The sequence below is a fragment of the Lepus europaeus genome, chromosome 18, assembly GCF_033115175.1.
Source record: "Lepus europaeus isolate LE1 chromosome 18, mLepTim1.pri, whole genome shotgun sequence".
NCBI classification, from domain to species: Eukaryota; Metazoa; Chordata; class Mammalia; order Lagomorpha; family Leporidae; genus Lepus; species Lepus europaeus.
The window spans coordinates 46,700,893-46,728,051 of record NC_084844.1 but is presented as its reverse complement, the minus strand read 5'-3'; the positions used below and the strand labels follow the sequence as shown (position 1 = coordinate 46,728,051).

Genomic DNA, 27,159 nt, shown 5'->3' with positions numbered 1-27,159 from the left:
TTAATCTTGGTTGTGCCCAAAACAGGTGGTCTAAGCAGACAGACGTGGGTATCACACACTTCCGTTCCGGAATGAGCCATGAAGAAGACCAGCTGATTCCCAATTTGTACCGTTACATACAGCCCTGGGAGAGCGAGTTCATTGATTCTCAGCGGGTCTGGGCTGAGTATGCACTCAAGAGACAAGAGGCCATTGCTCAAAACAGGTGACCATCTGGGAGGCAGAGCAGTCTCAGGATAGAGAGGGGAGTGAGCTTAGTGAGTCCTGCGTAGCACCAGGGGACAGAGCATACTTTTATGGAGGCAAGAAGGCACATTCTACTCCTGACCCTGACTGTCCTTGGCCAGGAAGAAGTGCAGAGCTCTGCCTGTTGACTTAAATTGTTTTTTCTTTTGCAGACGGCTCACTTTAGAAGATCTAGAAGACTCATGGGATCGTGGCATTCCTCGGATCAACACCCTCTTCCAGAAGGACCGGCACACTTTGGCCTATGATAAGGGCTGGCGCGTCCGAACTGACTTTAAGCAGTACCAGGTGCGTGAAGAGGGTAGTGGAGAGATTTTGCCTGAATCAGTTAGAATCCCTGGCTATCGGAACCTGGGCAGAAACTTGATGGTGCCCGCCTTGCCATCTAGGTTTTGAAGCAGAACCCTTTCTGGTGGACGCACCAGCGGCATGACGGGAAGCTCTGGAACCTGAACAACTACCGCACAGACATGATCCAGGCCCTGGGTGGTGTGGAAGGCATTCTGGAGCATACACTCTTCAAGGGCACTTACTTCCCGACCTGGGAGGGTCTTTTCTGGTAAGGCTTCTCTTCTCGCACAGGGACCCACCACCATCCTCTAGCTCCTCCCTTGTGTGCCTTGTGGTCTGTCGTGGTGTTTCCCAGACAGCCACCCCCAGGAGGCCAGTAGTGCTCTGGGACAGGGCATGACATCACCTCACCTGCTTCTGCCCCGCAGGGAGAAGGCCAGCGGCTTTGAGGAATCTATGAAATGGAAGAAGCTCACTAATGCCCAGCGGTCAGGATTGAACCAGATTCCCAACCGCAGATTCACCCTCTGGTGGTCTCCAACCATTAACCGAGCTAATGTGAGTAGGACCGGTAGACAAGGGAAGTTACAAGTGTTTCCACTGCCTTAATTATGTCCTGAGAGCCAAAGGCTCGAGCTCTAGTGTCACGTTCGTTGTCCTGGCAGGTGTACGTAGGCTTCCAGGTGCAGCTGGACCTGACAGGTATCTTCATGCATGGCAAGATCCCCACCCTGAAGATCTCCCTCATCCAGATATTCCGAGCTCACTTGTGGCAGAAGATCCATGAAAGCATTGTCATGGACTTGTGTCAGGTGGGGCAGCTTGCTCTCTTGTATATGGGAAATCTGCTGAGGCTGCTCTGGGGATGAGAGTCTCGTTACTTGGTTGTCTTAGATTCTACAGAGCTTCTTTCTGAGGGGCTTCCAAAATGCATCACAACCTTTCCGCTTTTGCCTTCAGGTGTTTGACCAAGAACTGGATGCGCTGGAAATTGAGACAGTACAGAAGGAGACGATTCATCCTCGAAAGTCCTATAAGATGAACTCTTCCTGTGCAGATATACTCCTCTTTGCCTCGTATAAGTGGAATGTCTCCCGGCCTTCGTTGCTGGCAGACTCCAAGTAGGTGCCTCATGGCCCAACCCTAGGCATCCAGGAACCTTCATTTCACTGTTCCTTTAGTAATACTGCTCTAGAAATTACCCCTTGGCTGTCCTTCTTCCAAACTCGGAGTCAGTGATGGTCTTTGCCCCTGTCAGCACCTTCCATCAGATCTGCCCATTCTCTGGGAAGTTTGCTGATCTGGAATAGACAGCAAGGATGGTTTTAGGATATAGGGGTAGTGGTTGGGAGTTCGAGTGGTTCTGGGAACATGGGTTACGCCTGTGGCTTCCTGAGAACCTGATCCCTCTCTACCCTCAGGGATGTGATGGACAGCACCACCACTCAGAAGTATTGGATTGACATCCAGTTGCGCTGGGGGGACTACGATTCCCATGACATTGAGCGCTATGCACGGGCCAAGTTTCTGGACTACACCACAGACAACATGAGTATTTACCCTTCACCCACAGGTGTGCTCATTGCCATTGACCTGGCCTATAACCTGCACAGGTGAGTTGGGGCTCAGACACATCTGTTTTCCATCAGCCCCATACTTTAGTGTAGATGTGCTTTTTCAGTTTGCTCCAAGGAGATGAGGTTGGCCATTTCCTCTGGGTCACTGACTCTTCTTTTGGGATAAGTTTACATGAGCAGAGTTTTTTTGTTTGTTTATTTGTTTGAAAGATTTATTTATTTGAAAGGCACCATTACAGAGAGAGGGAGATATAGAGATCTCTACCATATACTGATTTACTCCCCAAATGGCCTCAACAGCCAGGGCTGGGCCAGACAGAAGCCAGGAGTTTCATCCGGGTCTCCCAGACAGGGGCCCAGCTACTTGCGCCATCTTCCACTGCTGTCCCAGGTGCATTGGCACAGAGGTGGATCAGAAGTGGAACATCTGGAATTTGAACTGGTGCCCACATAGGATGCTGGCACCCAGTGGGCAGCAGCTTAACCTGCTGTGTCACAGCACCGGCCCCCACTGAGATTACTGGCAGCCCAACTAGCAGTCTTTCTCCTTCTATAAAGTTGCATTTGCCTTGTCTTGGGCTTTCAGCCTGAGCTTAACTTTTCTTACCCTGTGCACCCTCACAGTGCCTATGGAAACTGGTTCCCAGGCAGCAAGCCCCTCATACAGCAGGCCATGGCCAAGATCATGAAGGCCAACCCAGCCTTGTATGTGTTACGTGAACGAATCCGCAAGGGATTGCAGCTCTATTCATCTGAGCCCACTGAGCCTTATCTGTCCTCTCAGAATTATGGTGAGCTCTTCTCCAACCAGATTATCTGGTTTGTGGATGACACTAATGTCTACAGAGTGACAATCCACAAGGTGAGTATCAGATGCACTGAAAGGGTGTGGGACTTTGCTGCTGCCCATGGCAGGGTAACAGAGTAAGTGGGATGAAGGCAAGCGGATGGCCATGCTAACTAATGTATTCTTTCTTTAGACATTTGAGGGGAACTTGACAACCAAACCCATCAATGGGGCCATCTTCATCTTCAACCCACGTACAGGGCAGCTGTTCCTCAAGATAATCCACACATCCGTGTGGGCCGGACAGAAACGTCTGGGGCAGGTGAGCAGGTTAAAGGATGGAGAGACTAGAACTTGGCTGCCTCTTATTCTAGGTGGGGGACAGGAGAGTTGTATACTGCTTTTCTCTATTGAAAGACGGATAACATATGATTTATTCATTCATTTATTTGAAAGAGTTGCAGAGAGAGCTCCCATCTGCTGGTTCACTCCCCAAGTGGCTGCAATGGCCAGGGCTAGGCCAGGCTGAACCAGGAGCCAGGAACTCCATCTGGGCCTCCCACATAGGTGGCAGAGTTCCAAACACTTGGGCCATCATCTGCTGCCTTCTCATGCACATTAGCAGGGAACTGGATTCGAAGTGGAGCAGCCAGGACTGGAGAATGGGCAGCTATGTGGATACAGGCATTGCAGGCTGTGGCTTAACGTGCTGTGGCACAGTATTAGCCTCCCCGCCAATTACTTAACTTGGGGGATGTTCTATGGGAAGTCCAAGACTGGGCAATGTCCTTTATTACTTTCTAGTTTGTCTCTCTGCTCCCCAAATCTCTAATCTATCTTGAACATTGCTACCAAAAATTATCTTTCTAAAGATAATTAAAGCATCATTTTCACCATTTTTCTTCACTGTCCTAAAGTCTGGCACGTCCTCCTTCTTGCTGAGGTAACTCTTCTTTGGCTTCCTAGATGTTTGCTGTCTGACTGGGCTGTACCTGTCCAGCCATAGTTTCTCTTCCTTTATATTTCCAGCCTGTTTCCACCTGTAGTTCCAGGATACTAATATCCAGGACCCTGATGTTCATCTGTCTTTGTGGCTTTACTCATAGTTTCCTCACTTTGGACTTCCTTTGTATATCAGTATTTTTATCTTTTTTTTTTTTTTTCCCCAAAGATTTATTTTATTTGAAAGGCAGAGTTACAGAGAGAGAAGGGGAGAGAGAGAGAAAGAGAGATCTTTATCTGCTGGTTCACTTATATGACCACAACAGCCAGGGCCTGGGCCAGGCAGAAGCCAGAAGCCAAAAGCTTCATCCAGGTCTCCCACATGAGTGCAGGGGCCCAAAGATGCTGACCATCTTCCCCCAGTTTCCAAAACTCATTAGCAGGAAGCTGGATTGAAAGTGGAGCAGCTGGAACTTGAACCAGTGCTCATATGGGAAGCTGGCATTGTAGGCAGTGGCTTAAGCTGTTAGGCCAGAACACCAGCCCTGTTTGTCATTCTTACGCATTAAGACTCATTTCTTTGTATAGCTTTTTATGACTCTGGTAGCCTTAACTTCTTTTATTCCTGAACTGTGTGATACTGTTTAGCATGATCATATACTGGTTTTGAGTATTATCTTGTATAGCTTGAAAACCCCCTTTGGACAAGGCCTTTTGACAGCTTATCTTCTAAGAGCTTAACATTCAACATGAACGTCCAGACATACTTTATTTCGAGAGTAGGCTTTCTGTTCTAGTTGATCGGGAGGGTGGAGACTCAACCTCCATTGCCTTTTCTCTTGGTTTTCAGTTGGCTAAGTGGAAGACTGCTGAGGAAGTGGCTGCCCTGATCCGATCTCTGCCTGTGGAGGAGCAGCCCAAGCAGATCATCGTCACCAGGAAGGGCATGCTGGACCCATTGGAGGTAAACGGGGCGGCAGGCTAGACGAAGGCAGGCCTGAGGCCGCAGATTGTTTCTAATCTTGTCTTGATCTGGTCGTAGGTGCACTTGCTGGACTTCCCCAATATTGTGATCAAAGGATCAGAGCTGCAGCTCCCCTTCCAGGCTTGTCTCAAGGTGGAGAAGTTTGGGGATCTCATCCTTAAAGCCACTGAGCCACAGATGGTTCTCTTCAACCTCTATGATGACTGGCTCAAGACTATCTCATCTTACACGGTAGGAGGACGGCCACGCTGCGAGTGGGTTTGTGGTCAGGAAAATACTCTCTGCCTGATAGTTTCCTCCCAGGCCGCTTATTTGGGCCATTCTCATAGTTTCAGTCTGTGGATGGAGCAGGAACTCTCCTGCCTTATGAGGGCTTGGAACTTGAGTTTGAAGTCAGTTCTTGGGTTTCCTGCAAGCACGGGATGGAGACATTGAGAAAAGGGGAGAACCTCAGTTAGCTGACCTCCGCCATCCCCGCCCACTCGCAAACACTCTTCCTGATTTCTTCCCAGGCTTTCTCCCGTCTCATCCTGATTCTGCGTGCTCTGCATGTGAACAATGACCGGGCCAAGGTGATCCTGAAGCCAGATAAGACTACAATTACAGAGCCGCACCACATCTGGCCTACTCTGACTGACGAGGAGTGGATCAAGGTGGAGGTGCAGCTCAAGGATCTCATCCTGGCTGACTACGGCAAGAAGAACAAGTGAGCACTTACGATGGGGAGGCCGATGGGTGTCCACAAAGGTGAAGTGGGGGGCTCAGAATTGGGGTTCTGTGGCTTTGGAACACTTGGCTCATAAGTTTCTCAAGAAATTGTCTTAGAGATACTCATAGAGGAGAAGCAAGCAGTGTCTTCGAATAGTACAGGAAGTCTGCATGTCTCAGGGCTTCCTCTGATTGTGGCTGTTGTGTTTTTGGAGTAACTGGATCTTTAATGATTTCAATTCAGTTATGGAATTAGCATTCATAATGTTTATCAGAGCAAAAATTTCCTTCGGGACATCAGAAAGAAGCACATAGGCAATGACAATTCAAGTCACCTTTACAGGCCATAACAAACATGAGAGCAAATGTTGATGATGAGTTGATCCTAGCAACATTTTTACTCTTTCAAAGACTACCCAGAAAAGCTTTGTACTCAAACACCACATCAGTGTAAACCAGGTATTCGTGCTGCTTTTGAATTCTTTTCAACAGTGTATAACCACATGGTTTTTGCATTTTTGTTTGTTTGTTTTGATGATTGCAATTTTTTTTTGAAAGTTCAAGTTACAGAAAGAGGAACACACTCACATACGCTCACACACACACACACACACACATACACATACCACCCACTTACTGGTTAACTCCCCACCCAAATAGCCTGGTTTGGGCCAGGCTGAAGCCAGAAGCTCGATCAGGTCTCCCCGCGGCGGCAGGGACCCACTGCTTGAGTCATCACCCTGGTCTCCCAGAGTGCGCATTGGCAGGGACCAGACTTGCAAGTGGAGCACGGACTCGAGTTCAGGCACTTCAGTATGGAATGCACGCCTCCCCAGCAGCGCCTTAACTGTGGCACCAAATGCCTGCCCCAACCCCTTTCTTTTTCACAATATACTAAATCTCCGCTTGGTCACTTCCCAGCAATATAATTAATGGCTCAAAGAGTAATAAATACATTTTTTGGTTCTTGCTACAAATTGCATGTGCTGTGCTAAAAAAAAAAATGGATTGGGGCCAGTGCTGTGGTATAGTGGGTAAAGCTGCTGTCTGTAGCACTGGCCTCCCATATGTGCCGGTTCAAGTCCTGGCTGCTCTGCTTCCACTCCAGCTCTCTGCTCTCTGGGAAAGCAGTGGAAGATGGCCCAGTCCTCGGGCCCCTGCACCTGCATGGGGGACCTGGAAGGAACTCCTGGCTCCTGACTCTGGATCAACCCAGCTATGGCTGTTGTGGCCATTTGGGGAGTGAACTAGTGGATGGAAGATATATTTCTCTCTCTCTCTCTCTGTGACTTTGCTTTTCAAATAAATCTTTAAAAAAATATATGGATCAATTTATAGTATATTCATGATTCCTTTCTGACTGCTATTGGAAAGAAATTATCTGATGTAGCAGTCAGTTAACTTATATAATAGATGTTCCTTTTTTTTTTTTTTTTTTTTTTTAGATTTATTTATTTATTTCAAAGTCCAAGTTACACAGAGAGAGAAGGAGAGGCAGAGAGAAAGGTCTTCCATTCATTGGTTCACTCCCCAGATGGCCACAAAGGCCAGAAGTGGGCCGATCCAAAGCCAGGAGCTTCTTCCGGGTCTCCCATGCAAGTACAGGGGCCCAAGGACTTGGGCCATCTAATATTGCTTTCCCAGGCCATAGCAGGGAGTTGGGACTCAAACTGGCGCCTATATGGGATGCCAGCACTGCAGGCGGTAGCTTTACCCGCTACACCACAGCGCTGGCCCCTGGTGTTCCTTAATAGTTTCCATAGGATTGAAAGATGTGGTATACTAACTCCTCTGTTGTGAAGCAGAAACTGGTATGTTTTGTAGAACAGAGACTAGATGAACTGGAATAATTAAGAAACAAAAGTTTTTCTCAGGTTTTATCTGATGTTCTTATTTACAATTCCACTTTCCAGCCATGGAATCTTGGATTATAAGTGTAATCTCCCTCTTTTACACATGGGAAACTGAATAAAGAGGAGTAGCAATCCCAGCACAAGTCAGAATTAAAGATGGGAGAATAAGTTCTGTAACTTTGCTTCTGACCCTAAGTCATTCTGTTGGCCTTTGTTTCTCAGTGGAAGAACTCTTGCCATTTTGAGGAGGGCTCATCTTTATTGTAATAAACTACAGGAAATTGTAACTTCCAGACCTTGAGTACCGTCACTAATAGCACATACCTGTCCCACCTCTCCCTGTCATTTTGACGATCAAAAATGTCTGTAGATTTCCAGTGCTCCCTAGGGTGACTGGCATTACCACCTCTGAGGAAGAACCAGTGTTTCAGGGGTGCTGAGGAAAAGTGGGGTTCTGGATGTTGAGTGCTGAAAGGTACACTTGCAGGGCGCATTTCTACTTGGGATGTGACACACAGAAGGATGAGTGCATCTCCATCTCAGGCCTCCTCTCGAAGGGGCACGTGAGGAGTCTGGGGTGAAAACAGGCACCTCCGTGTTGTGCCCAGGTGACACTCTTGCCGTTGAAGCAGGGATCCTTGTTTAACCCACGCCGTCCCCACAGTGTGAACGTGGCATCGCTGACGCAGTCAGAAATTCGCGACATCATCCTGGGGATGGAGATCTCCGCTCCGTCCCAGCAGCGGCAGCAGATAGCGGAGATTGAGAAGCAGACTAAGGAGCAGTCACAGCTGACTGCAACGCAGACTCGCACGGTCAACAAGCATGGCGATGAGATCATCACCTCCACCACCAGCAACTACGAGACCCAGACCTTCTCATCCAAGACGGAGTGGAGGGTCAGGTACCGTGAAGGACAGAGACGGGGGGAGGGCTCGGCACTGCCTGGGGGCTGAGACGCTGACACTTGCTGTTTGTAGGGCCATCTCCGCTGCCAACCTGCACCTTAGGACCAATCACATCTATGTCTCGTCTGATGACATCAAGGAGACTGGGTACACCTACATCCTTCCCAAGAATGTGCTGAAGAAGTTCATCTGCATATCTGACCTCCGGGCCCAGGTAAGTAGATGTGCCCAGTGAGGCCGTGCTGTGTGTTCACCATGTTATGTGCCTGAAACTCAGGGACCTCAGATTTCCTGGAATTTGAGATGCTGTTTCAAGATTTCATGGACAGTTAACTACAGAAGGGAGACAAAACAATGAGGAGGGTTTTGGCCTCCACAGAATACCAAGAGATAAAACAAGAGGATGTAGCATTGGCTTAGAAGTGATTGAAAAGAATAGCACAAAGTGACAGATTGGCCCATATGAATATAATAAATATGGTATATCAAATATAGGAAACAGCAAGTAGTATCCAGGTAAAGTAAAAGTATGAATGTAAAGTATTAAACCATGGAGTATTAGAAGAAAATAGTATCACCTTAATGGTGTTATAGCACTTTTTTTTTAAAAAAAGATTCATGTTATTTATTTGAAAGACAAAGTTACAGAGAGATCTTCCATCTGCTGGTTCACTCCCCAAATGGGCACAACGGCTGGAGCTGGGCCAGTCCAAAACCAGGCATCCCATATCAGAGTGCTGGTTCAAATCTGGGCTACCCTGATTTCTTTTTCTTTTTCTTTTCTTTTTTTTTTTTTTTTTAAGATTTATTTATTTGAAAGTTAGAGTTACACAGAGCAAGAAGGAGAGGTGCAGAGAGAGAGAGAATCTTCCATCCACTGGTTCACTTCCCAATTGGCTGCAACAGCCAGAGCTGCGCCGATCCAGAGCCAGGAGCTCCTTCCAGTCTCCCACGTGGGTGCAGGGGCCCAAGGACTTGGGCCATCTTCTAGTGCTTTCATAGGCCATAGCAGAGAGCTGGATCAGAAGTGGAGCAGCCAGGACTCGAACCAGCGCCCATATAGGATACCAGCACTGCAGGCAGCAGCTTAACCCACTACACCACAGCACCAGCCCCAGCTACTCTGCTTCTGATGCAGCTTCCTGCTAATGTGCCTGGGACGGCAGCAGAAGATGGCTGGCCCAAGTACTTGGGTCCCTGCCACCCATGTAGGAAATGAAGTTCTTGGTTCCTGGTTTTGTCTAACCCAGAATTGGCATTTGCAGACATTGAACCAATGGATGGAAAATCAATAAATTTCTCTCCCTGCTCCGCACCCCTTCTCTCAATTGCTCTGAATTTCAAGTAAATAGATAAATAAATCTCTTTTAAAAAAAAAAGAAAGAAAAGAAAACTCACAAAACTACAATTTACAGCTTGTTTGTGTTGGAGGATAATATGTTGGGGCCAGTGTTGTGACACACAGGTTAAGTAAGTGCAGCCTCCCGTATCACAGTGCCGGTTTGAGTCCTGAATGCTCTGCTTCAGTTCCAGCTCACTGCTGATGTGCTTGGGAAAACAGCAGAAGATGGTCCAGGTTCTTGGGCCATCCACAGGGGGAGACCCAGAAGGAGTTCCAGGCTGCTGCTTTGGCCTGTCCCAGCCCCAGCCAACACAGCCGTTTGGGGAATGAACCAACAGATGGATCTTCCTTCTCTGTCTTTCCCTTTTTCTGTCACTCTGCCTTTTCAAATAAATAAATACTTTTTTTAAAAAAGTGATATATTAAAAATGAGAAGAAATTATTTGTTTCTCTGAGAGACAGTGGATTAATGACTAGAATAGGGAGTTGTTAGAGGTTGATTTTTAAGAAGATAACTAGAAGATGTGCAAAGAATATGAAAAGGTAGTTCAGAAAAGGAATTGCAGATGATAAATACAAAGATATTTCAAAAAGTTTGTGGAAAATTGAATTAAAAATAAGTTCATTTTGGCGCTGACATTGTGGTGTAGTGGGTAAAGCCACCACCTGCAACACCGGCATCCTGTATGGCTGCCAGTTTGTGTGCTGGCTGCTCCACTTCCATTCCAGCTGCCTGCTAATGCACTTGGGAAAGCAGCAGAATGACCCAAGTGCTTGGGCCCCTGCACCCACTTGGGAGACCCAGAGGAAGCTCCTGGCTCTTGGCTTTGGCCTGGCCCAACCCTGGCCATCTGGGGAATGAACCAACGATTGGAATATCTTTCCCTCTCTGTAACTCTGCCTTTCAGATAAATATTTTTAAAAAAAAAAAATTAATTTTGGTGCAAGAAAATTTGAAATCTGTCCATAGTTTTTTCATAACATACATTTTCCATGAACTTTTTGAAGACCCCCTCTCATATATCAGGAACATTTATATAAAACTCAGTTTTGTAGCCAGCAGGTTGGCACATTTGTGGGTGAATTTTAGGAAATAAGTCCTCTTCCCTTGTTGAGGGCCATGTACAGTGCAGAGTACCACCTGGTGCTGGCTCTCCAGGTGTGCTGTGAGAACGCCCAGAGCTGCGTGCACGTGCTCCTTCACTTACGGAAACAGAGCACGAGGTCATTCTGAAGCAGGAGGTTCTGCCCACATGTTGAGAAACTGCTCGTTCTTGTGGAAAGGGAGGAGGATGCGGGCTGCCATTCCGGAACCTGAAATGGGACTGAGAATAGTTTTGGTTCCTGACTCCCTTATCTCCAGATTGCAGGATACCTGTATGGGGTGAGCCCACCAGATAACCCCCAGGTGAAGGAGATCCGCTGCATCGTGATGGTACCGCAGTGGGGCACCCACCAGACTGTACACCTGCCTGGCCAGCTGCCCCAGCACGAGTACCTCAAGGTGCGTGGTGGGGACAGAGCTTGGGACTGGGAGAACTGGGGCTTTGTGTTAGCGAGGTGGAGGTGGGGCAAGCATGGTCCTCCCAGGGCTGGGGTTCTTTCTGCGATGGGATTCTCAACAGATCTGCCTGCACTGCTCTTCACCTGTAGGAGATGGAACCCTTAGGGTGGATCCACACTCAGCCCAATGAGTCCCCCCAGCTGTCACCCCAGGATGTCACCACCCATGCTAAGATCATGGCTGACAACCCATCCTGGGATGGTGAGAAGACTATTATCATCACCTGCAGGTGTGCTTGGGCCCCCTGAAGGCGGGGCGGGCTTTGTAGATGGGGCCCACAAGAGTGGCCTGAGCTCTCACTCTGTCCTCACCCCCCCCACCCCAGCTTCACACCAGGCTCCTGCACGCTGACAGCCTACAAGCTGACCCCCAGTGGGTACGAGTGGGGCCGCCAGAACACAGACAAGGGCAACAACCCCAAGGGTTACCTACCCTCGCACTACGAGAGGGTCCAGATGCTGCTGTCAGACCGCTTCCTCGGCTTCTTTATGGTCCCTGCTCAGTCCTCGTGGAACTACAACTTTATGGGTACGTGGTCTGTGTGTGGAAGTACAGGGGGCACCAGGAAGCCGGGATGGGGCTGAGGATAAGGTTAGGCCCTCGCCCGTCACACTCGGGCCTTCACCTGGCCTGGCGGTGGTCCGGAGGCCCAGCTGGGTGAGGCAGGTGAGCTGTGTTAACAGGATGTTTTCCTCTCCCCTAAGGTGTTCGGCATGACCCCAACATGAAGTACGAGCTGCAGCTGGCAAACCCCAAAGAGTTCTACCACGAGGTGCACCGGCCCTCACACTTCCTCAACTTTGCCCTCCTGCAGGAGGGCGAGGTCTACTCTGCCGACCGCGAGGACCTCTACGCCTAGTTGTCAGCTGCTCCTGCTTTGGACTCCGCAGAGGCTCAGTGGAGCCTCTCTGCCCCAGACAAGCTGGTGATATTCAGCAGCTTGGCCCCCTTTCCCTGTACTTTGTGCTTGATTGTGGTGTTGGCCTCCTGATGGCTTGTAACCCTGAACAAAATAATAATAAATTTTGTATAAATAGGAGTTTGGAACTTTTTTTCCCTGCCCCAGAGCTCCAGTTGTGGGTGTGGTTAGGGCTGGATGCTGCCCTGGGGACGTTGTTAAATGCCTGGTTCTGGCACTGGGGCTAGGCTACCCCTAAACTGGACCTGAAGTGGGGTTGAGCTTCCACGTCCCCACTGCATCTGCTGAATTAGCTTGTTTCCCTCCATGGTGCTTGCAAGCCATCCCCCCTTCTCAACGTCTCTTGGAGCCGTGTCGGGTTAGGAGCTGTTCTCTGCAGCTGTAGTGCCCAGCCTAGCCCCCTCCTAAACTGTTTGCCAGTCCTGGTTGGGGAATGAGCACACGGGCCCTGCCGGCTGGCAGAGGGCTGTTTGTTGAGTGGGGTCCAGTGACTGGCCTCTCACCTCTTGCCTGGAGGCCAAATCTGCCCCATGACTGCGGCCAGGGGTGGAGCTTGGACTGGGCGCTGTGGGGAGGGTTGACTGGAGTGGCCACTTAGAGCCCTGGGCCTCAGCTCCTGGACGCCTGGCTGGAAGTTGGCTGTCCTGTTTCCTGTGACCTTGAAGGTTGAACGGGAGAGGGCCCAGGGGCCCTAGCACGGTCTTCCCCAGCCTTTTCCCCTGAATCGCCCCTCCCTTCTCTCTTCTACCCCGCCCCTTTCTACCCTAAACTGCTTCTTGGGCCGCAACTGTTTGGCTTTTTCCTTTTCCCAGCTTGGGGGCGGGTGGGGGAGAGCGAATAGCCACCTGGGCCTTCGGGGGACATGGAGCCCAGGAGGGCGGCGCCAGGGCCACAAGGCTGGGGCCCTCGAGCGGCGGCGGGGTCGGGGACGGCCGCGGAGCTCGTGTACCATCTAGCGGGGGCTCTGGGCACTGAGCTGCAAGAGCTGGCGCGCCGCTTTGGGCCGGAGGCGGCGGCCGGACTGGTACCACTCGTAGTGCGAGCGCTGGAACTCCTGGAAAAGGCTGCCGTGGGGCCTGCGCCGGACTCGGTGAGCCCCTGCCCCCGCCCCTCGCCGCCAGTGCGGCTGGCGGGGCCCTAACCCCGAGTCCCGGGCCTCCCAGCTGCAGGTGTCCGCGCAGCAGGCCGAGCTGGAGCTGCGGCGGCTGCGGGAGGAGAACGCGCTGCTCCGCCGGGAGCTGCGCTCTGGGCCACAGGGTGAGTGCAGGCTCGGGCGGGCGGCGGGCGGGATCGGGCGCCCCTGCTGCCGACCACCGCTCAGGAGGCTCCTTCCTCAGAGGAGCGCGCGCTGCTGCAGCAGCTCCAGGAGGTGACGGACAGACAGCGGGACGAGCTCCGGGCGCACCACCGCGACCTGCGGCAGCGCAGCCAGGAGACTGAGGCGGTAGGGACCGGGCGGCGGGTGGGGGCGGGGCTCGCGCGCCCCCCCTCCGCGCGCCCGCTCACCGGCCCCGCCTCTGGCTCCGCCCCCAGTTGCAGGAGCAGCTGCAACGCCTCCTGCTGGTGAACGCCGAGTTGCGGCACAAGCTGGCCGCGGTGCAGACCCAGCTTCGGGCCGCGCAGGACCGGGAGAGGGAGCGTGAGGTGCCGCGCCGAGACGCCCCGGAACTGGCAAAGGAGCGGGAACAGGGCCAGACCGGAGAGCCCGGGTGTGAGCAGAGGCTGGAACCCGAGCGGGCGAGCCCGGACAGTCCGGTGAGTGCCGGAGGAAGCCAGCAACCCAAGCCGGCACTCAGAGCATCTGGCCCGCGTGGGCGCACTGGCAAGCTTTGCTGAGCTGCGCAGGTCGGCCGAGAAGCCGGACTGTGGCACACAGGGGCTTGCACCTGCAGCCGGGCCTGGCCCCACTCTCAGCCTGAGAGCTGCTGTCACCTACTGTAGCACCGTTGTCCCCCAGAACTCCTTGCCTGTCCCTTCCTTTGGCATCCCTGCGATGGCCCTGGGCCCATGGGAGAGCTAGCAGGGCCACCAGCCCACTCTTGTTCTTCCACAGGCCGCTGCCCCACGGCAGCCAGAGCGCCCCCCGGAGGCAGGGCAGTGTGGCTTCAGCAGGCAGGAGCTGGAGCAGATCCTTCAGGAGCGCAATGAGCTCAAAGCCAAGGTGTTCCTGCTCAAGGAGGAGCTGGCCTACTTCCAGCGGTGAGGGCCCTGCCGTGTCTGCTCCTGGCCTCAGAGCACCCCCACCTCATTCCCGTGTTCACTGATAAAGCCCAGCAGCCTGGCCAGGCCCTGTGCCCACACAGCCCCTGCCCGCTGGGGACTCCATCCGAGCAGAGGAAGGGGCGGTACCAAGGTCACAGCCGCTGTGCCAGGAGGGGTGCCATGCAGGCTAAGGCCTGGGGGGTGTTAGCTGAGCAGGGCGTTGTGGGCTCCCCCAGGGGACAGGCAGCTCGCACGGGCCCTCGGGGCGAGGCCCGCTGCTGGCCGCCCCACCACGTTCTGCCTGCCCCCGTCCTGTAGGGAGCTGCTCGCAGACCACCGGGTCCCCGGGCTGCTGCTTGAAGCCATGAAGGTGGCTGTCAGGAAGCAGCGGAAGAAGATCAAAGCCAAGATGTTGGGGACACCAGAGGAGGCAGAGAGCAGGTGTGTCCCCGCGACCCAGCCTGCTGACCTAGCAGACCCGGTCTACTGACCTGGCCTGGCCGCCCCCCGAGCATGCCCTCCAGCCTGCACCCTTCTCTCTGGACTCCACCAGTGCTGCCTGTACGCCTTGCAGAAGGCACCTGCACACTGCTTTGGCCGGGTCTGTCTGTCTGTTTTTAAAGATAGATAGATAGATAGATAGATTGATTGATTGATTGATTGATTGATTTGAAAGTCAGAGTAACAGAGAGAGGTAGAGCCAGAGAGAGAGAGAGAGAGAGAGAGAGGTCTTCCATCTGCTGGTTCACTCTCCAGTTGTCTACAACCACCAGAGCCGGGCTGGTCCAAAGCCAGGAGCTTCCTCTGGTCTCCTTTGTGGATGCAGGAGCCCAAGCACTTGTGCCATCCTCCACTACTTTCCCAGCCCCACTAGCAGGGAGCTGGATCTGAAATGGAGCAGCCGGGCTTCAAACCGGAGCCCATAGGGGATGCTGGTGCTGCAGGTGGGGGTTTTACCCACCATGCCACAGCGCTGGCCTCTGGGTCTGTTTGTTCTTACAGCAGTGAGACTCTCGCTGCTGCTTTATCAGGGCCCCACCGTGTGTCCGCATCTTGTGGACACCCTCATCCCTTGTTGGGAGTGCCTGGCTGTCAGTCCCTGCGCCTCTGCTCTCTGACCCAGCTTCCCGCTACTGCACTGGGAGGCAGCAGGTGACAGTTCAAGCGATTGGGTCCCCGCCACCCAGGTGGGAGACCTGGATTAAGTTCTGGGCTCCCAGCTTTGGCCTGCTGCGAGTCAGCTAATAGAAGGCAGATCTCTCTGTCTCTTTGTCTCTCGACCTTTCAAATAAAAATAAAAAAGAGAGGCCTTGTGTCTCCCCAGCGTCACCAGATCACCAGCCCTGGGGGCGCTGTGGTCACTCAGTGCTGGCCCGCTGCTGCCCGGGCCTTTGATACATGGCCCTCTCCTCTCTCTCCCCTGTGTCAGTGAGGACGAGGATGGCTCCTGGCTCCTGCTCTCCGGCGATAAGGAAGAGCAGCCCGCACCCCCTGAGTCCAGAGTCCAGAGTTTGTATGTTGGGGAGTGAAGGAGGGGCTGTGGGTTCTCTGTGCCCCTCCCTGCCCCGCATGCTCTCCCCTGCTGCCCCACTGTCTGTGCCGCCTGGCATCCATCTGAAGTCCTTTTCTCTTCGCTCCTTGCTCTCAGCCCCAATCCTTGACTCTCTGGCCTCCCGGCTCAAAGAACCTCTTGGCTCTCCCTCAGCTTTGGCCTGTGGTACCGGGGTAAAGCTGAGACCCCCACACCTGAGCCCAGCAGCACTGGAGAAGAAGGGGTCCCTCAGCAACCCCACGTGGAGCCTCTGGGGGGCCCTCAGCCCCCACTCCCCGACCAGCCCTGCTCTGTTCTCCGGCAGCCGCTCTGACCTGGGCCTCAGCCCACCTGGAGGCCTGGCTTTGGGGCCTGGCTGGGGGCGGATGTGTGACGGCCCGTGAGACGGCTTCCTCCTTCGCAGCCTGTCTGGAACTCGTCCCTGATCCCGGCCTGCACCAGGGGTTCTCCACCTGCCTGCACCCCTCCACCTCTGCACCGAACTTCCAGAGCCATGGAAAAAAGTGCTTCCTCTCCGGTGCCTGCTCGGCCACCCCTACAATAGGGAACTGTCTTCCTACCTCCCAGGGAGTTTCGCAGATGGCCTGAGCCAATGGAATAAAGCCCTACCATCCGGAAATGGCTCCTGTCTGTGTGTCAGCGGCCCGCCGCCCTCCCAGCCGCAGGCAGCAGAGGCAGGCCGACATTCCGCCCAGAGGCTCTTTGGCCAGTGCCTGGGTGGGGGCCTTGCCTGGGGAGCGTGGCCTAATGGGAAGCCCTGGCTCCCACTGCAGCCCTACCCTTTTGCCTTTGCCCCATGCCCCGGGACCCATGGCTTCTGGCCCCCTCTAGATGGAGACCAGCCCCAGAAGCCCCCTGGGGGGTGGCCCGCCTTCCTTTCAGGGCTGAGTGTGGGGCTTTCCCCAGGCGCCCGGCCGCCCTCCCTGGGAGGTGCCTCGTGGCAGCCCGCCCAGCCGGCCTGGTTTCCTCAGGAAAAGCCTTGGGAGGAAGCAGGGGTGGGGGGGGTTGGGAGCTGTGGGGGCCAGATTAACCCGAGTCCTCCCACTCCACTGGCCGCCATGGGGCTCGGGCTGCTGTTCCTACTGCTGCTGCTCTGGCCCTGGGGACCCCAGGGCTCCCCGCTGGACCCCGGTGGGCAGCACGTCTGTGTGGGCAGCAGGTGGGTGTGACGGGATAGGAGGGGGGAGGTGGCTGAACTGGTGTTGGAGAAAGAGATGGGGAGGAGGTTAGGGGCTGACGAGAGAGGGTTGGGGGGCAGCCTGATGTTGGCAGGAAGCCCCAGGAAAAACAAGGGAGGAGGTGGGGGACATGGGTGCGGTGACGTTCAGCTAGGCTGCCCTTGGGGGCTGGGGCCGCCTGCCACACCTCGGCCAGGGACAGTGATCTTTGTGGGGCCAGGCTGCCCCTGCTGACCCCTCTCTGCTCCACAGCCCCTCTGAGCTCCAGTGTTGCCCAGGCTGGAGGCAGAAGGATCACGAATGCACCATCCGTGAGTAGCAAGAGGAGGGAGCTCCCTTCCTGCCCTCCTGGGGCCGCTTTCCACACCTGAGCCCTAGAACCGGGGTCCGTCTTGGGACGTGCGCCCCTGGCCCTACCAGGGTGACTCTTGGGGGGCACAGGGCGCTGGGAGCCAGCGAGAGGGGCGGGCGGGGGTCCCCTGGTGGTGAGTGCCCTGGGTGGGGTATTTTTCAGCCATCTGCGAGGGGCCGGATGCCTGCAGGGAAGGCGAGGTATGCGTGAAGCCAGGCCTGTGTCGCTGCCCGCCGGGATTCTTCGGGGCCCAGTGCAGCTCCCGTGAGTCTCAACTGCGTGGTGAAGCTGCGGGGCAGAGCTGGGGCGGGGCCTGGGGCAGCAAAGCAGGCAGAAACACAGCCATGAAGAGCTCCCCTGAGAAAATTGAGGCCAGGGATAGGAAGTGACATGCTCCTGGGAGACGCCCTGCGTGGTCTCTGAAGCCCCGCCCACCTGGGCCCTTCACGGTCTGTGATCTTGCCTTGCAAAGTGGATGCCTTCCCAGCCCCACTACCTCAGCACCCCAGCCCCGGGCTGCCGCCCCGCCCCTCTCTGGCAGAAAGAGGGGATGAGAACGGGGTTCCTGAGCAGGACAGCCCCAGCACCTGCACCAGGGACGTCTGAGTTAGAAGGGGACCCAGTGGGCAATGGGGCTTCCTCTGTCATCCTGGTGGGCCATAGCCAGGCCTGCGCTCAGAATGACAGCCTCATTCACCTGCAGCCCAGGGGACTCTCGGCAGGGAGCGAGGAGGGGAAATGAATGAAGCCCTAGCTACTTCTGGGTGTACCTAGGACTCAAGTGTTCTGGAATGTGAACTGGGAGGCTGGGCCACTGGGGGTTTTTGTAGTTCAGAGCCTGGGGCAGGAAATGAACTGTGCCCCAGAAGCATCTGCTGCTACAAGTTCCAAGGGCCTGTTCCCAATGGTTAGAGGGCGAGCCTGGCTCCCCTCTGCCTTAGATAAGGTCCTGCCCGGCCTGAGCCCACTGACTCATCTGTCCCCGCCTCCCGCAGGCTGCCCAGGCCAGTACTGGGGCCCCGACTGCCGTGAGAGCTGTCCCTGCCATCCACACGGCCAGTGCGAGCCAGCCACCGGTGTGTGCCAGTGCCAAGCTGACCGCTGGGGTGCCCGCTGTGAGTTCCCGTGCACCTGCGGTGCCCACGGGCACTGCGACCCCGCCACAGGCGAGTGCCGCTGCGATCCCGGCTGGTGGTCATCCACATGCCGCCGCCCGTGCCAGTGCAACCTGGCGGCGGCGCGCTGCGAGGCAGCCACGGGCGCCTGCCTGTGTGAACCGGGCTGGTGGGGCCACCGCTGCAGCTTCCGCTGCGCGTGTCACGACTCGCCCTGCGCGCAGGAGACTGGTCGCTGCACCTGCCGGTCAGGTTGGTGGGGCCCCGAGTGCCGGCAGCGGTGCGACTGCGTGCGCGGCCGCTGCAGCGCCGCCTCTGGCAGGTGCACCTGCCCACCCGGCTTCCGAGGTGTGCGCTGTGAATTGCCCTGTCCCGCCGGCAGCTATGGGGCTCAGTGCCGTGACAGGTGAGTGGGCCGGGAAGGGTGCCGGGGAAGGCGAGCGGGCGAAGGAACGGGGAGAGGGAGGGGGAGGTTGAGGAGGAGTTCGAGAGAGGTGGTGGGAAGGGAAGAGACAGCCAAGAATGCGTAGGAAGGGCCGGAGAAGGCGCAGGGGCACAGTGCTCTCCAGAGGACACGCAAGGCATGGATGAAAGAGGGATGAATTCCCCGAGGCCCCTCAGTCCAGCCCACTCGCCCCTTCCATCTGGTTGTGGTCAAACAAAACGCTAGTACCGTACTAGCAAGCCAGAATTGGAAGGAATCACATGTGGCCAGAGGATGGCGCTGTCCCCTTACGACTCAGCGGCTTTCAGCCTGAAGGTACCTGGGGCTCCCAAAAGCCCGCGGAAAATGGAACAAAAAGACGATGCGAGTTGCGAGTTCGCAGTGAACTGCTTGGAGCCCTTGGTACACGCCACACATTTATTTCACACGACTGAAAAGTCTAGCCAGACAGTACATACGTGCCTTACCGTGGACACGTATGGAGGCCTCCCTGTACGTCTGCCAATCCTTGTATAAAATGGTGTGGTATATAATCTGTGCATACCATAAACCACCTCTAGATTACTGATAGAGCTAACACAAGGGAAGGCTATGGAAATAGTTATTACTCTGTGTTGTTTAGGGGAATAGTGACAGGGAAAAAATAACCTGTACACGTCCAGTACAGGTGCAATTTTTAAAGAAAGATTTATTTATTTGAAAAAGAGTAACAGAGGAGGAGAGACAGAGATGGAAGATCTCTCTCTCTGCCTCTGCCTCTCTGTAACTCTGCCTTTCAAATAAATAAAGACATCTTTTAAAAAAAAAAGTCAATGGGAAATTAAGGTAAACTTGAAATGTCAGTGGTGAAAACACACAGCTGACATGTTATGTTCACGCATTTTCGTGTTGTGGGCTAGAAGATGAACACTGCAGCGTGTCAGGGACAGCACAGTGGGGGGGAGGGCGGGGGGAGGCTGGGAGGGAGGAGCACAGGGCAGCATGCAGGAGGCCGGCACAGGGGAGGGGCTGGAAGGAGAGCAACGCAATCCAAGATCCGGAGGGGCCTGCCCCCCTCTCAGATCCTGAGGGCCCTGCTCCCCCTCGCCCCCGCAATCCTGAGGGTGCCGCACCCCCCCACCCGGCGTTCCTGGTCCTGTAGCAGGGGAGACCTGGGTGTGCGGCGCTCCGCCCAGCCCCCCACGGGGCTCCTGTGAACGCCTTCTCTCCCCAGTTGTGGCCACTGCAAGCAGAACAAGCCCTGCTCTCCAGACACGGGCAGCTGCGAGTCCTGCGAGCCGGGCTGGAACGGGACCCAGTGCCGCCAGCCCTGCCCCCCGGGCACCTTTGGGGAGGGCTGCAGGCAGCAGTGTCCCCGCTGCCGGCGTGGGGAGGCCTGTCAGCCAGACAACGGACACTGCACACACTGTGAGCCCGGCTGGCTGGGGCCCAGGTGAGAGGCTGCCTCATGGGGTTGGGCGGGGGGCGTGCGCCTCAGCTGTGGCCTCTGGGAGAGGGGCTCCTCCCCTGGCACATTCACCCAGGCCACTGGGGTTGAGGAGAGAGAGATGGAAGCTGGGGCACCCTGGGCAAGATTCCCTCCCAGCTGCCCCTGCTCCTCCGGGAGCCTGTGTCCTGGCACCTCCTGGGGTCAGCCCCAGGCTCAAGGCCCTGTTGGTACCTAAGTGTCGTTGCTGCAGAGTGACCACTGGTCACTTCCCTAAGGCAGCCTGGCCGCCCTGCCCTGCTGTGCTGAGTCTTGCCTCCCCGCCAGGTGTGAAGACCCCTGCCCGGCTGGCACCTTTGGGAAGGGCTGCAGCTCCGTCTGTCCCAGCTGTGTCCAGGGAACCTGTGACGCTGTCACAGGGGAGTGTGTCTGCAGTGCTGGCTTCTGGGGGCCCAGGTGAGGCCTGGGCCCTGGGTTCAGGAGAGTCCCGCATCTCCCAGACGTCCCAGGGCTGCTCCACCTCCCCAGTGCCCTCCCAGTGTCCACCTCCTCAGTGAGAGCTGTTCCTGCTGCGTGGGGGCTGCAAAGCCTGGGCTCCCTCCCTGCGTGGGAGCTGATGAGAGGCAGGGCGGGCGTCAAACCCCCTGTCCTGTCCCTAAGGTCCTGGGGTGGGGGCCACCAGTGTCTCTGGAAGATTTTCTACCTACAGGACAGTGTCAGAGGGAAGGGACCTCACTTTACAGACAGGACTGAACCTGGCTCAGCCCTCCAGACCATGAGGGCGTCTCCTGGGGGTGCCACTGGCATCTTGTCAACCTCCCATTACTCCCAGCAGGCGTGGCGATGCGGGCAGTCAGGGGTGGCCAGGGCCTCACTGGGCGCTGGATGGGGGACTGAGAGTTCTCAGCACGTGGCTCCGAGGTCAGAGCGGTCTCAGGCATTGTCTAGGGAAGTCCACCCGGGGCTGTGCCGGAATGCACCTTGCCCTCTCCCCACCCAGCTCCATCCTCCCCCAGCCTTCAGCAGGCCTCCTTGTTCCCCTGCAGCTGCAACACTTCCTGCCCATCTGGCTTCCATGGAAACAACTGTTCCCTTCTCTGCGAATGCCCAGAGGGACCCTGCCACCCTGTTTCTGGGGCCTGCCAGCCAGGTAAGGCCGAGAGCAGGTGCAGGACACGGTGATCAGGGACGATCTGGTCCTTTCCTTGGGCCCCGGGAGCCGTCCCTCACTGGGGAGGCTCTGCCCATTTCAGAGACGGTCCCTGTGCCTGACATCTGGATGCTTTGGGGTCCCCGGAAGACGTGACTAGAGCCGGGAAATGAGCAGGCAGGGTGGACACTGGTGTGACATGAGAATGGGGGACAAGAGCTTGTGGACCAGTAGGAGGGGACAGGGCACCAGAGAGGCTGCCTGGAGGCTGGGGGTGGTGGTTCCGGGGGGCAGCTACTCAGAGCTGCAGATGAGCCGCGTGGCTCTGTCTCCCGCTCCCCAGGCCCTTCCGGTCAGGATGCAGCCCTCATCGCCGGCATCCTCGTGCCCCTGCTGCTGCTCCTCCTGGGCATCGCTTGCTGTGCCTGCTGCTGCTGGGCTGCCCGGGGGGACCCCAAGGACAGGTGAGTACTGGCCTGGCCCTGCCCCAGCCCCCGGCTCAGGAGGATGCAAGATTTCTCTCTCTCTCTCTCTCTCTCCACCTTTCAAGTAGATATTAAAAAATACCTAGTGAACTGGGGGTCCGCCTGGGAAATTCCTCACAAGCAGAGCTTCGTCCCTTGTGGACCCTCTTCACACCCTGCGGCTCCGGGTTAAGCCATATGGGCACTAGTTTAAGTCCCGGCAGCCCCATTTCCGATCCAGCTCCCTGGGAAAGCAGCAGCAGATGGCCCAAGTCCTAGGGCCCCTGCACCATGTGGGAGGCCTGGATGAAGCTCCTGGCCTTGGCCTGGCCCAGCTCTGGCCATTGCAGTCATCCAGGGAGTGAACTAGCAGATGGAAGATCTCTCTCTCTTTCTCTCTCTTTCCTTCCCTCCCTCCCTCCTTCCTTCCCTCTCTGAAACTCTGCCTGTCAAATAAATAAGTCTTAAAAAAATGAAAAACGAAGCCCCTGCCCGGCTTTCTGGGCTCTCTGTCCAGTGCTCTCCTGTTGGTTTCTGCACTTGCCCTTGAGCACAGTACTCACAGATGAGCCCTCCCTACCGCTGCCTAGAGCCTAGGGGTGGGGGAGACGCCCTCCTGAGGGCACAGGGATGGTGAGGAGTGGAGAGGAGTGGGGAGGGACCCGGGCAGGCTTCCTGGAGGAAGTGTTGCTCCACAGGAGAGCTTGGGCTCACTGTGATGATAACCACAAAGCTACATTTTGGGGAACCCCATGAGGTGCCTGGTACTGAACGGGGTCCCACAAAAAGCTCTGATGGACAAGACCATGGCCCCCATTTTACAGGTGAGGAAGCTGACGCTCGGCCTGAGCTAGAGTTTTAGAGCCACATCACTCTCCGTGATTCACATCTTGAACCAATAGTTAGGATTTTATTCTGTGCTCCACAGGGAGCCATTCATAGGCCTGTGGGGGCCCTGTCGCACCCCACCAAGGAGATACAGGTCTTTTTAAAAAAAAAAATTTATTTATTTATTCACTTGAAAGATGGAGTTACAGAGAGAGAGAGAGAGAGAGAGAGGGCCAGTCCAAAGCCAGGAGCCAGGAGCATCTTCCAATCTCCCCTTGGGTGCAGGGGCCCAAGGACTTGGGCCATCTTCTGTTGCTTTCCCAGGCCATTAGCAGGGAGCTAGATTGCAAGTGGAGCAGCCAGGTCTTGAACCGGTGCCTCTACGGGATGCTGGTGCTGCAGGTGGCAGCTTAACCCGCTGTAGCACAGCACCAGCCCAGCAACACAGGTCTTATGGCCTGTCTGCCTCCCCACCCTGCCCCCTCAGGCCAGTACAAGACGGAGCTGCCCTGTCTCGGATGAAGCTGCAGGTCTGGGAGGCACTGACCAGCCTGGGCTCCATGCTGCCTTGTGGCTCTTTCAGCAGTCATAAGCTACCCTGGGTGACAGGTGAGTGGGCACTGAGGCGGGGCCCGGGGTGGGACAAGGCTTCCCATCAGGCTGTGTGCCTGACCTAGAGCTCTGACAGTCTCGCACCACGACCCGGAGACCCCCTTCAACCACAGCTTCATCGAGCCACCCTCTGCCGGCTGGGCCTCCGACGACTCCTTCTCTTCTGATTCTGAGTCTGGCGAGGAGGATGAGGGTCCTGCCTACTGCGTACCACCCCAAGAAGGTAGCCCCTTGAGCAGCCCTGCCCTCCCCAACCTGTCCTTGGTTCCTTTAGCAAATTGTCGCCGAGCGCCCCATCCTGTGCCAGGCACGGCTTCAGACCCAAGCAGACAAGTGCAGTAGGCAGTGGTGGTACAGGTTGGCAACAGTCGGAGCCGTACAAGCAGGGGCTCATCTCCAGCCAGGTCAGGGGTGATGGGGTGGGGACGATGGCTGGGTTGGGGCTGTCAGAGCTGTATCTGGCCAATCAGTGGGAGTTAGCCAAGGGCAAGTTGGGAGAAGTAGCAATGGTGTTTCAGAGAGGCAATGGCTGTGTGGCATTGGAGTTGCTGTGGCTGGAGCGCAGCAGTTCAGAGCCAGGAGGGCAGAGCAGAGGGCAGGAGCAGCAGCGGTGCCCTGATCCGGGCCTCCCTCCACTGCCTTCCACATCCTCACTCTCTTCCCTGCCCCATTTTGCTTCTTGAAAATGCCAAGGTACAGGTAGGGTGAGCTGGGGTGACCGGCCAGCTCCAGCCAGTCTGTTGTCTCCTCTGCCAGGGGTGGTCCCAGTGGACCCATCAGAGTCATCAGAGCTGGCTGGGGGCCCCTTCCCGCCCCCCGAGGACACCTCCACGCCGTTCGCCATCCCACGCACCTCCAGCCTAGCGCGGGCCAAGCGGCCATCCGTCTCCTTTGCTGAAGGCACTAAGTTTACATGTCAGAGTCGCCGAAGCTCAGGGGAGCTTCCCAGCCCCCTTCGAAAGCCCAAGAGGCTCTCTCGAGGGGCCCAAGCAGGTCCCGAGGGCCAGGAGGCCGAGGAGTGCACAGGCCCAGGGCAAGCAGAAGCCGACGAGACCCCTCCCGCTGCCGCCACCCCGAGAGAGGCAGCCGCCGGCCGCCGCCGCCCCCCACTTGGTGGCCGGACAGTGGCTGAGCGTGTGGAAGCCATTGAAGGCAGCGTGCAGGAGAACTCGGGCCCTGTGACCACCATCTACATGCTGGCAGGGACACCCCGGGGGGCCGAGGGCCCCGTCCGGTCTGTCCTCCGCCGTTTTGGTAGCTTCCAGAGAGGCCAGGCAGAGCCCAAGGTCAAGAGTGCCATCCCTAAGCCTCCACGGCGAGCCCTGAGTCGGAACAAGGGCAGCCCTGGACCTGGACCCACCTCTACTCCTGCTAGCCAGATCCCTGGCTTCGGCCCCAAGAGCGGGCACGCTGGGGCAGGAGTCGGGCCAGAGGAAGTGGCCAGGGGGCTGGCAGGTGGCCCCGAGAGCTCAGGGAGGGCCCAGGAGCTGGGGTCCAGGGCTGGGCCCCCAGAACAAGATCCCCAGATGCAGGCCGGAGAGGAAGGGCAGGGTGAGCCCCAGTATGAGAATGTTGCACCCATTTCTGGGCCACCAGAGCCCTGAGGACCTCAAATCGGCAGTATGAGAGGATTTTGCATGCGCAGGGGCAATCAGAACTGCCCACGCATCAGTGCTTCGTGATGAACAATAATCCGAGGCCCAGGCCAGAGCATGTGCGCTGGGAAAGGCCAGGGTGAGAGGCCAGCGGGCTCCGGGCCAGCCAGGTTCCCGGACGACGCCTGCGCAGATGGCTTGAAGGCCCGGGCCGGGAGGCGGGAGAGTCTCCAGCTCTGGGGTTTTGGGCTCTTGGCTTGGGCTCTGCCCGCAAAGGACTGTTCGTTCCTTCATTTGCAAAACTTTTTTTTTTTTTTTTTTCTGAAATGGAAGACAGCCTAAATGTCTGATGAGCAAAGATCAGGTAACAACCAGGGCTCAGGATAGGTCACTCCACAGTTGTTGTGTGAGAATATTTAATATTGGAGAAGTGGGAGGGTGGGAACTCAAGCCGTTAAGGGTGTGAAAAGTAATAAAAGTGAATGCAATTCAGTTCCAGCGATTCCTTGCCATAAACTTTGTGTCTTTAGTTCTTAGCCTACGTGGTTAGAATGTTCCTTTTTTGTTATATTTTGAGGTTGTTTTATGAACTCTGTTTTAAAAGGATACATGTGCATAAAAAAGATGCAAGGGTTGGGTGCTGGTGCTGTGGTGCAGTGGGTTAAAGCCTCAGCCTGCATCACCAGCCTCCCATATGTGTGCTGGCTCGAGTCCTGGCTTTGGATCAGCTCAGCTCCGGCCGTTGTGGCCATCTGCGGAGTGAACCAGCGGATAGAAGACCTCCCCCGCACCCCGTAACTCTCTTTCAAATAAATAAAATAAATCTTTAACAAAAAAAAGATTCAAGTGCATCAACTCATATGTAGGTGAGACTGGGATGTTATTTATTTTCTTGAGCTTTTGTATAATTTGCAAATTTCTAAAGTGACCGCTTTTTTTTTTTTTAGCTTTTCTCATTAAATTGAATTTTTTTTTAAAGTTACAAACAGCAATATTCTTTGTTAAAAATAAAAACTGGTAGCATTACAAACTTGCCTAAAGTAAGGCTGGGATCTGTCTTTGCCCTAGAGGCAGTCTGGGGAGTGAGAGGGGAGACTTAGCAAGTGTCTTCTGGTGCTGGTTGAGTTGTTGGCGCACACGCTGGGTCACGTGTTTCCTGCACAGGCCTCCGAGGCCGGGAGAGCAGTGCAGGTGGCTGCCTTGCAGGGTTTTCTGTGCACAGGTAGGCACGTGCTTCAGACAAAAATAGGGGAACATACCCTCCTCGGCTTGCTCTTGTTCTTAACGAGGTAACCTGGAGAGCTCTCCATGCTACCTCTTTGATAGCAATGTAACTACTTGGGACTTCATCTTGTGGTGCTAACACAGGTGATTTAGAAAGTTGGGTTATTTCTAACCATTTGCTCTAATAAACAATGGTAGAGTATATAACTTTGTCCATATTTTTGTACTTATGTAAGTTTGGTTTTTTTCTTCTATAGAATAGATTCCTAGAACTTGGATTGTGAAGCTATGGGCTAGGAATAGTAGATATTTCTTTCTTTTAATTTTTTTTTTTTGACAGGTAGAGTGGACAGTGAGAGAGAGACAGAGAGAAAGGTCTTCCTTTTGCCGTTGGTTCACCCTCCAATGGCCGCCGCGGTAGCGCACGCTGCGGCCGGCGCACCGCGCTGATCCGATGGCAGGAGCCAGGTGCTTCTCCTGGTCTCCCATGGGGTGCAGGGCCCAAGTACTTGGGCCATCCTTCACTGCACTCCCTGGCCACAGCAGAGAGCTGGCCTGGAAGAGGGGCAACTGGGACAGGATCGGTGCCCCGACCGGGACTAGAACCCGGTGTGCCGGCACCGCAAGGCGGAGGATTAGCCTAGTGAGCCGCGGCGCCGGCCTGAATAGTAGATACTCCTGTACTTACTTTAAGTTGCCCTCCAAAAAGGTTGTATAACTTTGTACTCACAAATCATGGGGTTATCCCTTTCCCTTGGTATCTTGGGATGGTGTTTGGCATGGTTGTTAAGACACCACTTGGAACACTGCATCCTACATGGGAGTGCCTGGGTTCAGATCCTGGCTCTGCCCCTGATTCCACTCTCCTGTTGCAGTGGGGGTGATGAGTCCAGT

General features: G+C 55.3%; 3 protein-coding genes across 7 annotated transcripts in view; all 3 read left to right on the top strand.

Annotated features, from left to right (window-relative positions):
- Positions 1–12,242, top strand: part of PRPF8 (pre-mRNA processing factor 8) — a 35,564-nt gene extending 23,322 nt beyond the window's left edge. Inside the window, exons 25-42 of the mRNA XM_062175265.1 lie at positions 26–205; positions 399–534; positions 636–805; positions 966–1,095; positions 1,203–1,349; positions 1,498–1,658; positions 1,959–2,150; positions 2,739–2,976; positions 3,095–3,223; positions 4,694–4,807; positions 4,886–5,059; positions 5,341–5,534; positions 8,054–8,293; positions 8,370–8,511; positions 11,003–11,143; positions 11,293–11,432; positions 11,529–11,731; positions 11,908–12,242. Of these exons, the coding sequence (XP_062031249.1) occupies positions 26–205; positions 399–534; positions 636–805; positions 966–1,095; positions 1,203–1,349; positions 1,498–1,658; positions 1,959–2,150; positions 2,739–2,976; positions 3,095–3,223; positions 4,694–4,807; positions 4,886–5,059; positions 5,341–5,534; positions 8,054–8,293; positions 8,370–8,511; positions 11,003–11,143; positions 11,293–11,432; positions 11,529–11,731; positions 11,908–12,062 (2,986 nt within the window). The 3' untranslated portion in view covers positions 12,063–12,242. The remainder of the gene's footprint in view (positions 1–25; positions 206–398; positions 535–635; positions 806–965; positions 1,096–1,202; positions 1,350–1,497; positions 1,659–1,958; positions 2,151–2,738; positions 2,977–3,094; positions 3,224–4,693; positions 4,808–4,885; positions 5,060–5,340; positions 5,535–8,053; positions 8,294–8,369; positions 8,512–11,002; positions 11,144–11,292; positions 11,433–11,528; positions 11,732–11,907) is intronic.
- Positions 12,243–12,711: 469 nt separating this feature from the next.
- On the top strand, positions 12,712–16,872 carry RILP (Rab interacting lysosomal protein). Of its 4 annotated transcripts, none has more exons than XM_062216124.1 (8): positions 12,712–13,212; positions 13,286–13,379; positions 13,460–13,566; positions 13,656–13,877; positions 14,176–14,321; positions 14,643–14,765; positions 15,754–15,837; positions 16,280–16,872. In XM_062216124.1, the coding sequence occupies exons 1-8, from the start codon at positions 12,985–12,987 to the stop codon at positions 16,299–16,301; spliced, it is 1,026 nt and encodes a 341-aa protein (XP_062072108.1). In that variant the 5' UTR covers positions 12,712–12,984; the 3' UTR covers positions 16,302–16,872. The 4 variants fall into 4 exon arrangements, with proteins under 4 accessions (XP_062072108.1, XP_062072107.1, XP_062072106.1 ...); XM_062216123.1 differs by having other exon boundaries at positions 16,181–16,872; XM_062216122.1 differs by having other exon boundaries at positions 16,030–16,872.
- A 9-nt stretch (positions 16,873–16,881) lies between these two features.
- On the top strand, positions 16,882–26,468 carry SCARF1 (scavenger receptor class F member 1). 2 transcript variants are annotated; one of them, XM_062216120.1, is made up of 11 exons: positions 16,882–17,035; positions 17,307–17,365; positions 17,569–17,670; positions 18,402–18,927; positions 20,180–20,398; positions 20,720–20,848; positions 21,439–21,542; positions 21,886–22,006; positions 23,322–23,443; positions 23,523–23,669; positions 24,203–26,468. In XM_062216120.1, the coding sequence occupies exons 1-11, from the start codon at positions 16,935–16,937 to the stop codon at positions 25,048–25,050; spliced, it is 2,478 nt and encodes an 825-aa protein (XP_062072104.1). In that variant the 5' UTR covers positions 16,882–16,934; the 3' UTR covers positions 25,051–26,468. The 2 variants fall into 2 exon arrangements, with proteins under 2 accessions (XP_062072104.1, XP_062072105.1); XM_062216121.1 differs by having other exon boundaries at positions 23,560–23,669; positions 24,203–24,405.
- The last annotated feature ends 691 nt before the right edge of the window (positions 26,469–27,159 follow it).

Excerpts from the sequence above, each read along its gene's own strand:
- RILP (XM_062216122.1), top strand. The coding sequence starts at position 12,985 with ATGGAGCCCAGGAGGGCGGCGCCAGGGCCACAAGGCTGGGGCCCTCGA. Across the intron at positions 13,878-14,175 it reads GGGCGAGCCCGGACAGTCCG|GCCGCTGCCCCACGGCAGCC; the intron begins GTGAGTGCCGGA and ends GTTCTTCCACAG. Across the intron at positions 14,766-15,753 it reads CCAGAGGAGGCAGAGAGCAG|TGAGGACGAGGATGGCTCCT; the intron begins GTGTGTCCCCGC and ends CCCCTGTGTCAG.
- SCARF1 (XM_062216120.1), top strand. The coding sequence starts at position 16,935 with ATGGGGCTCGGGCTGCTGTTCCTACTGCTGCTGCTCTGGCCCTGGGGA. Across the intron at positions 20,399-20,719 it reads CCCGGCTGGCTGGGGCCCAG|GTGTGAAGACCCCTGCCCGG; the intron begins GTGAGAGGCTGC and ends CCTCCCCGCCAG. Across the intron at positions 21,543-21,885 it reads TTCTGGGGCCTGCCAGCCAG|GCCCTTCCGGTCAGGATGCA; the intron begins GTAAGGCCGAGA and ends CCCGCTCCCCAG.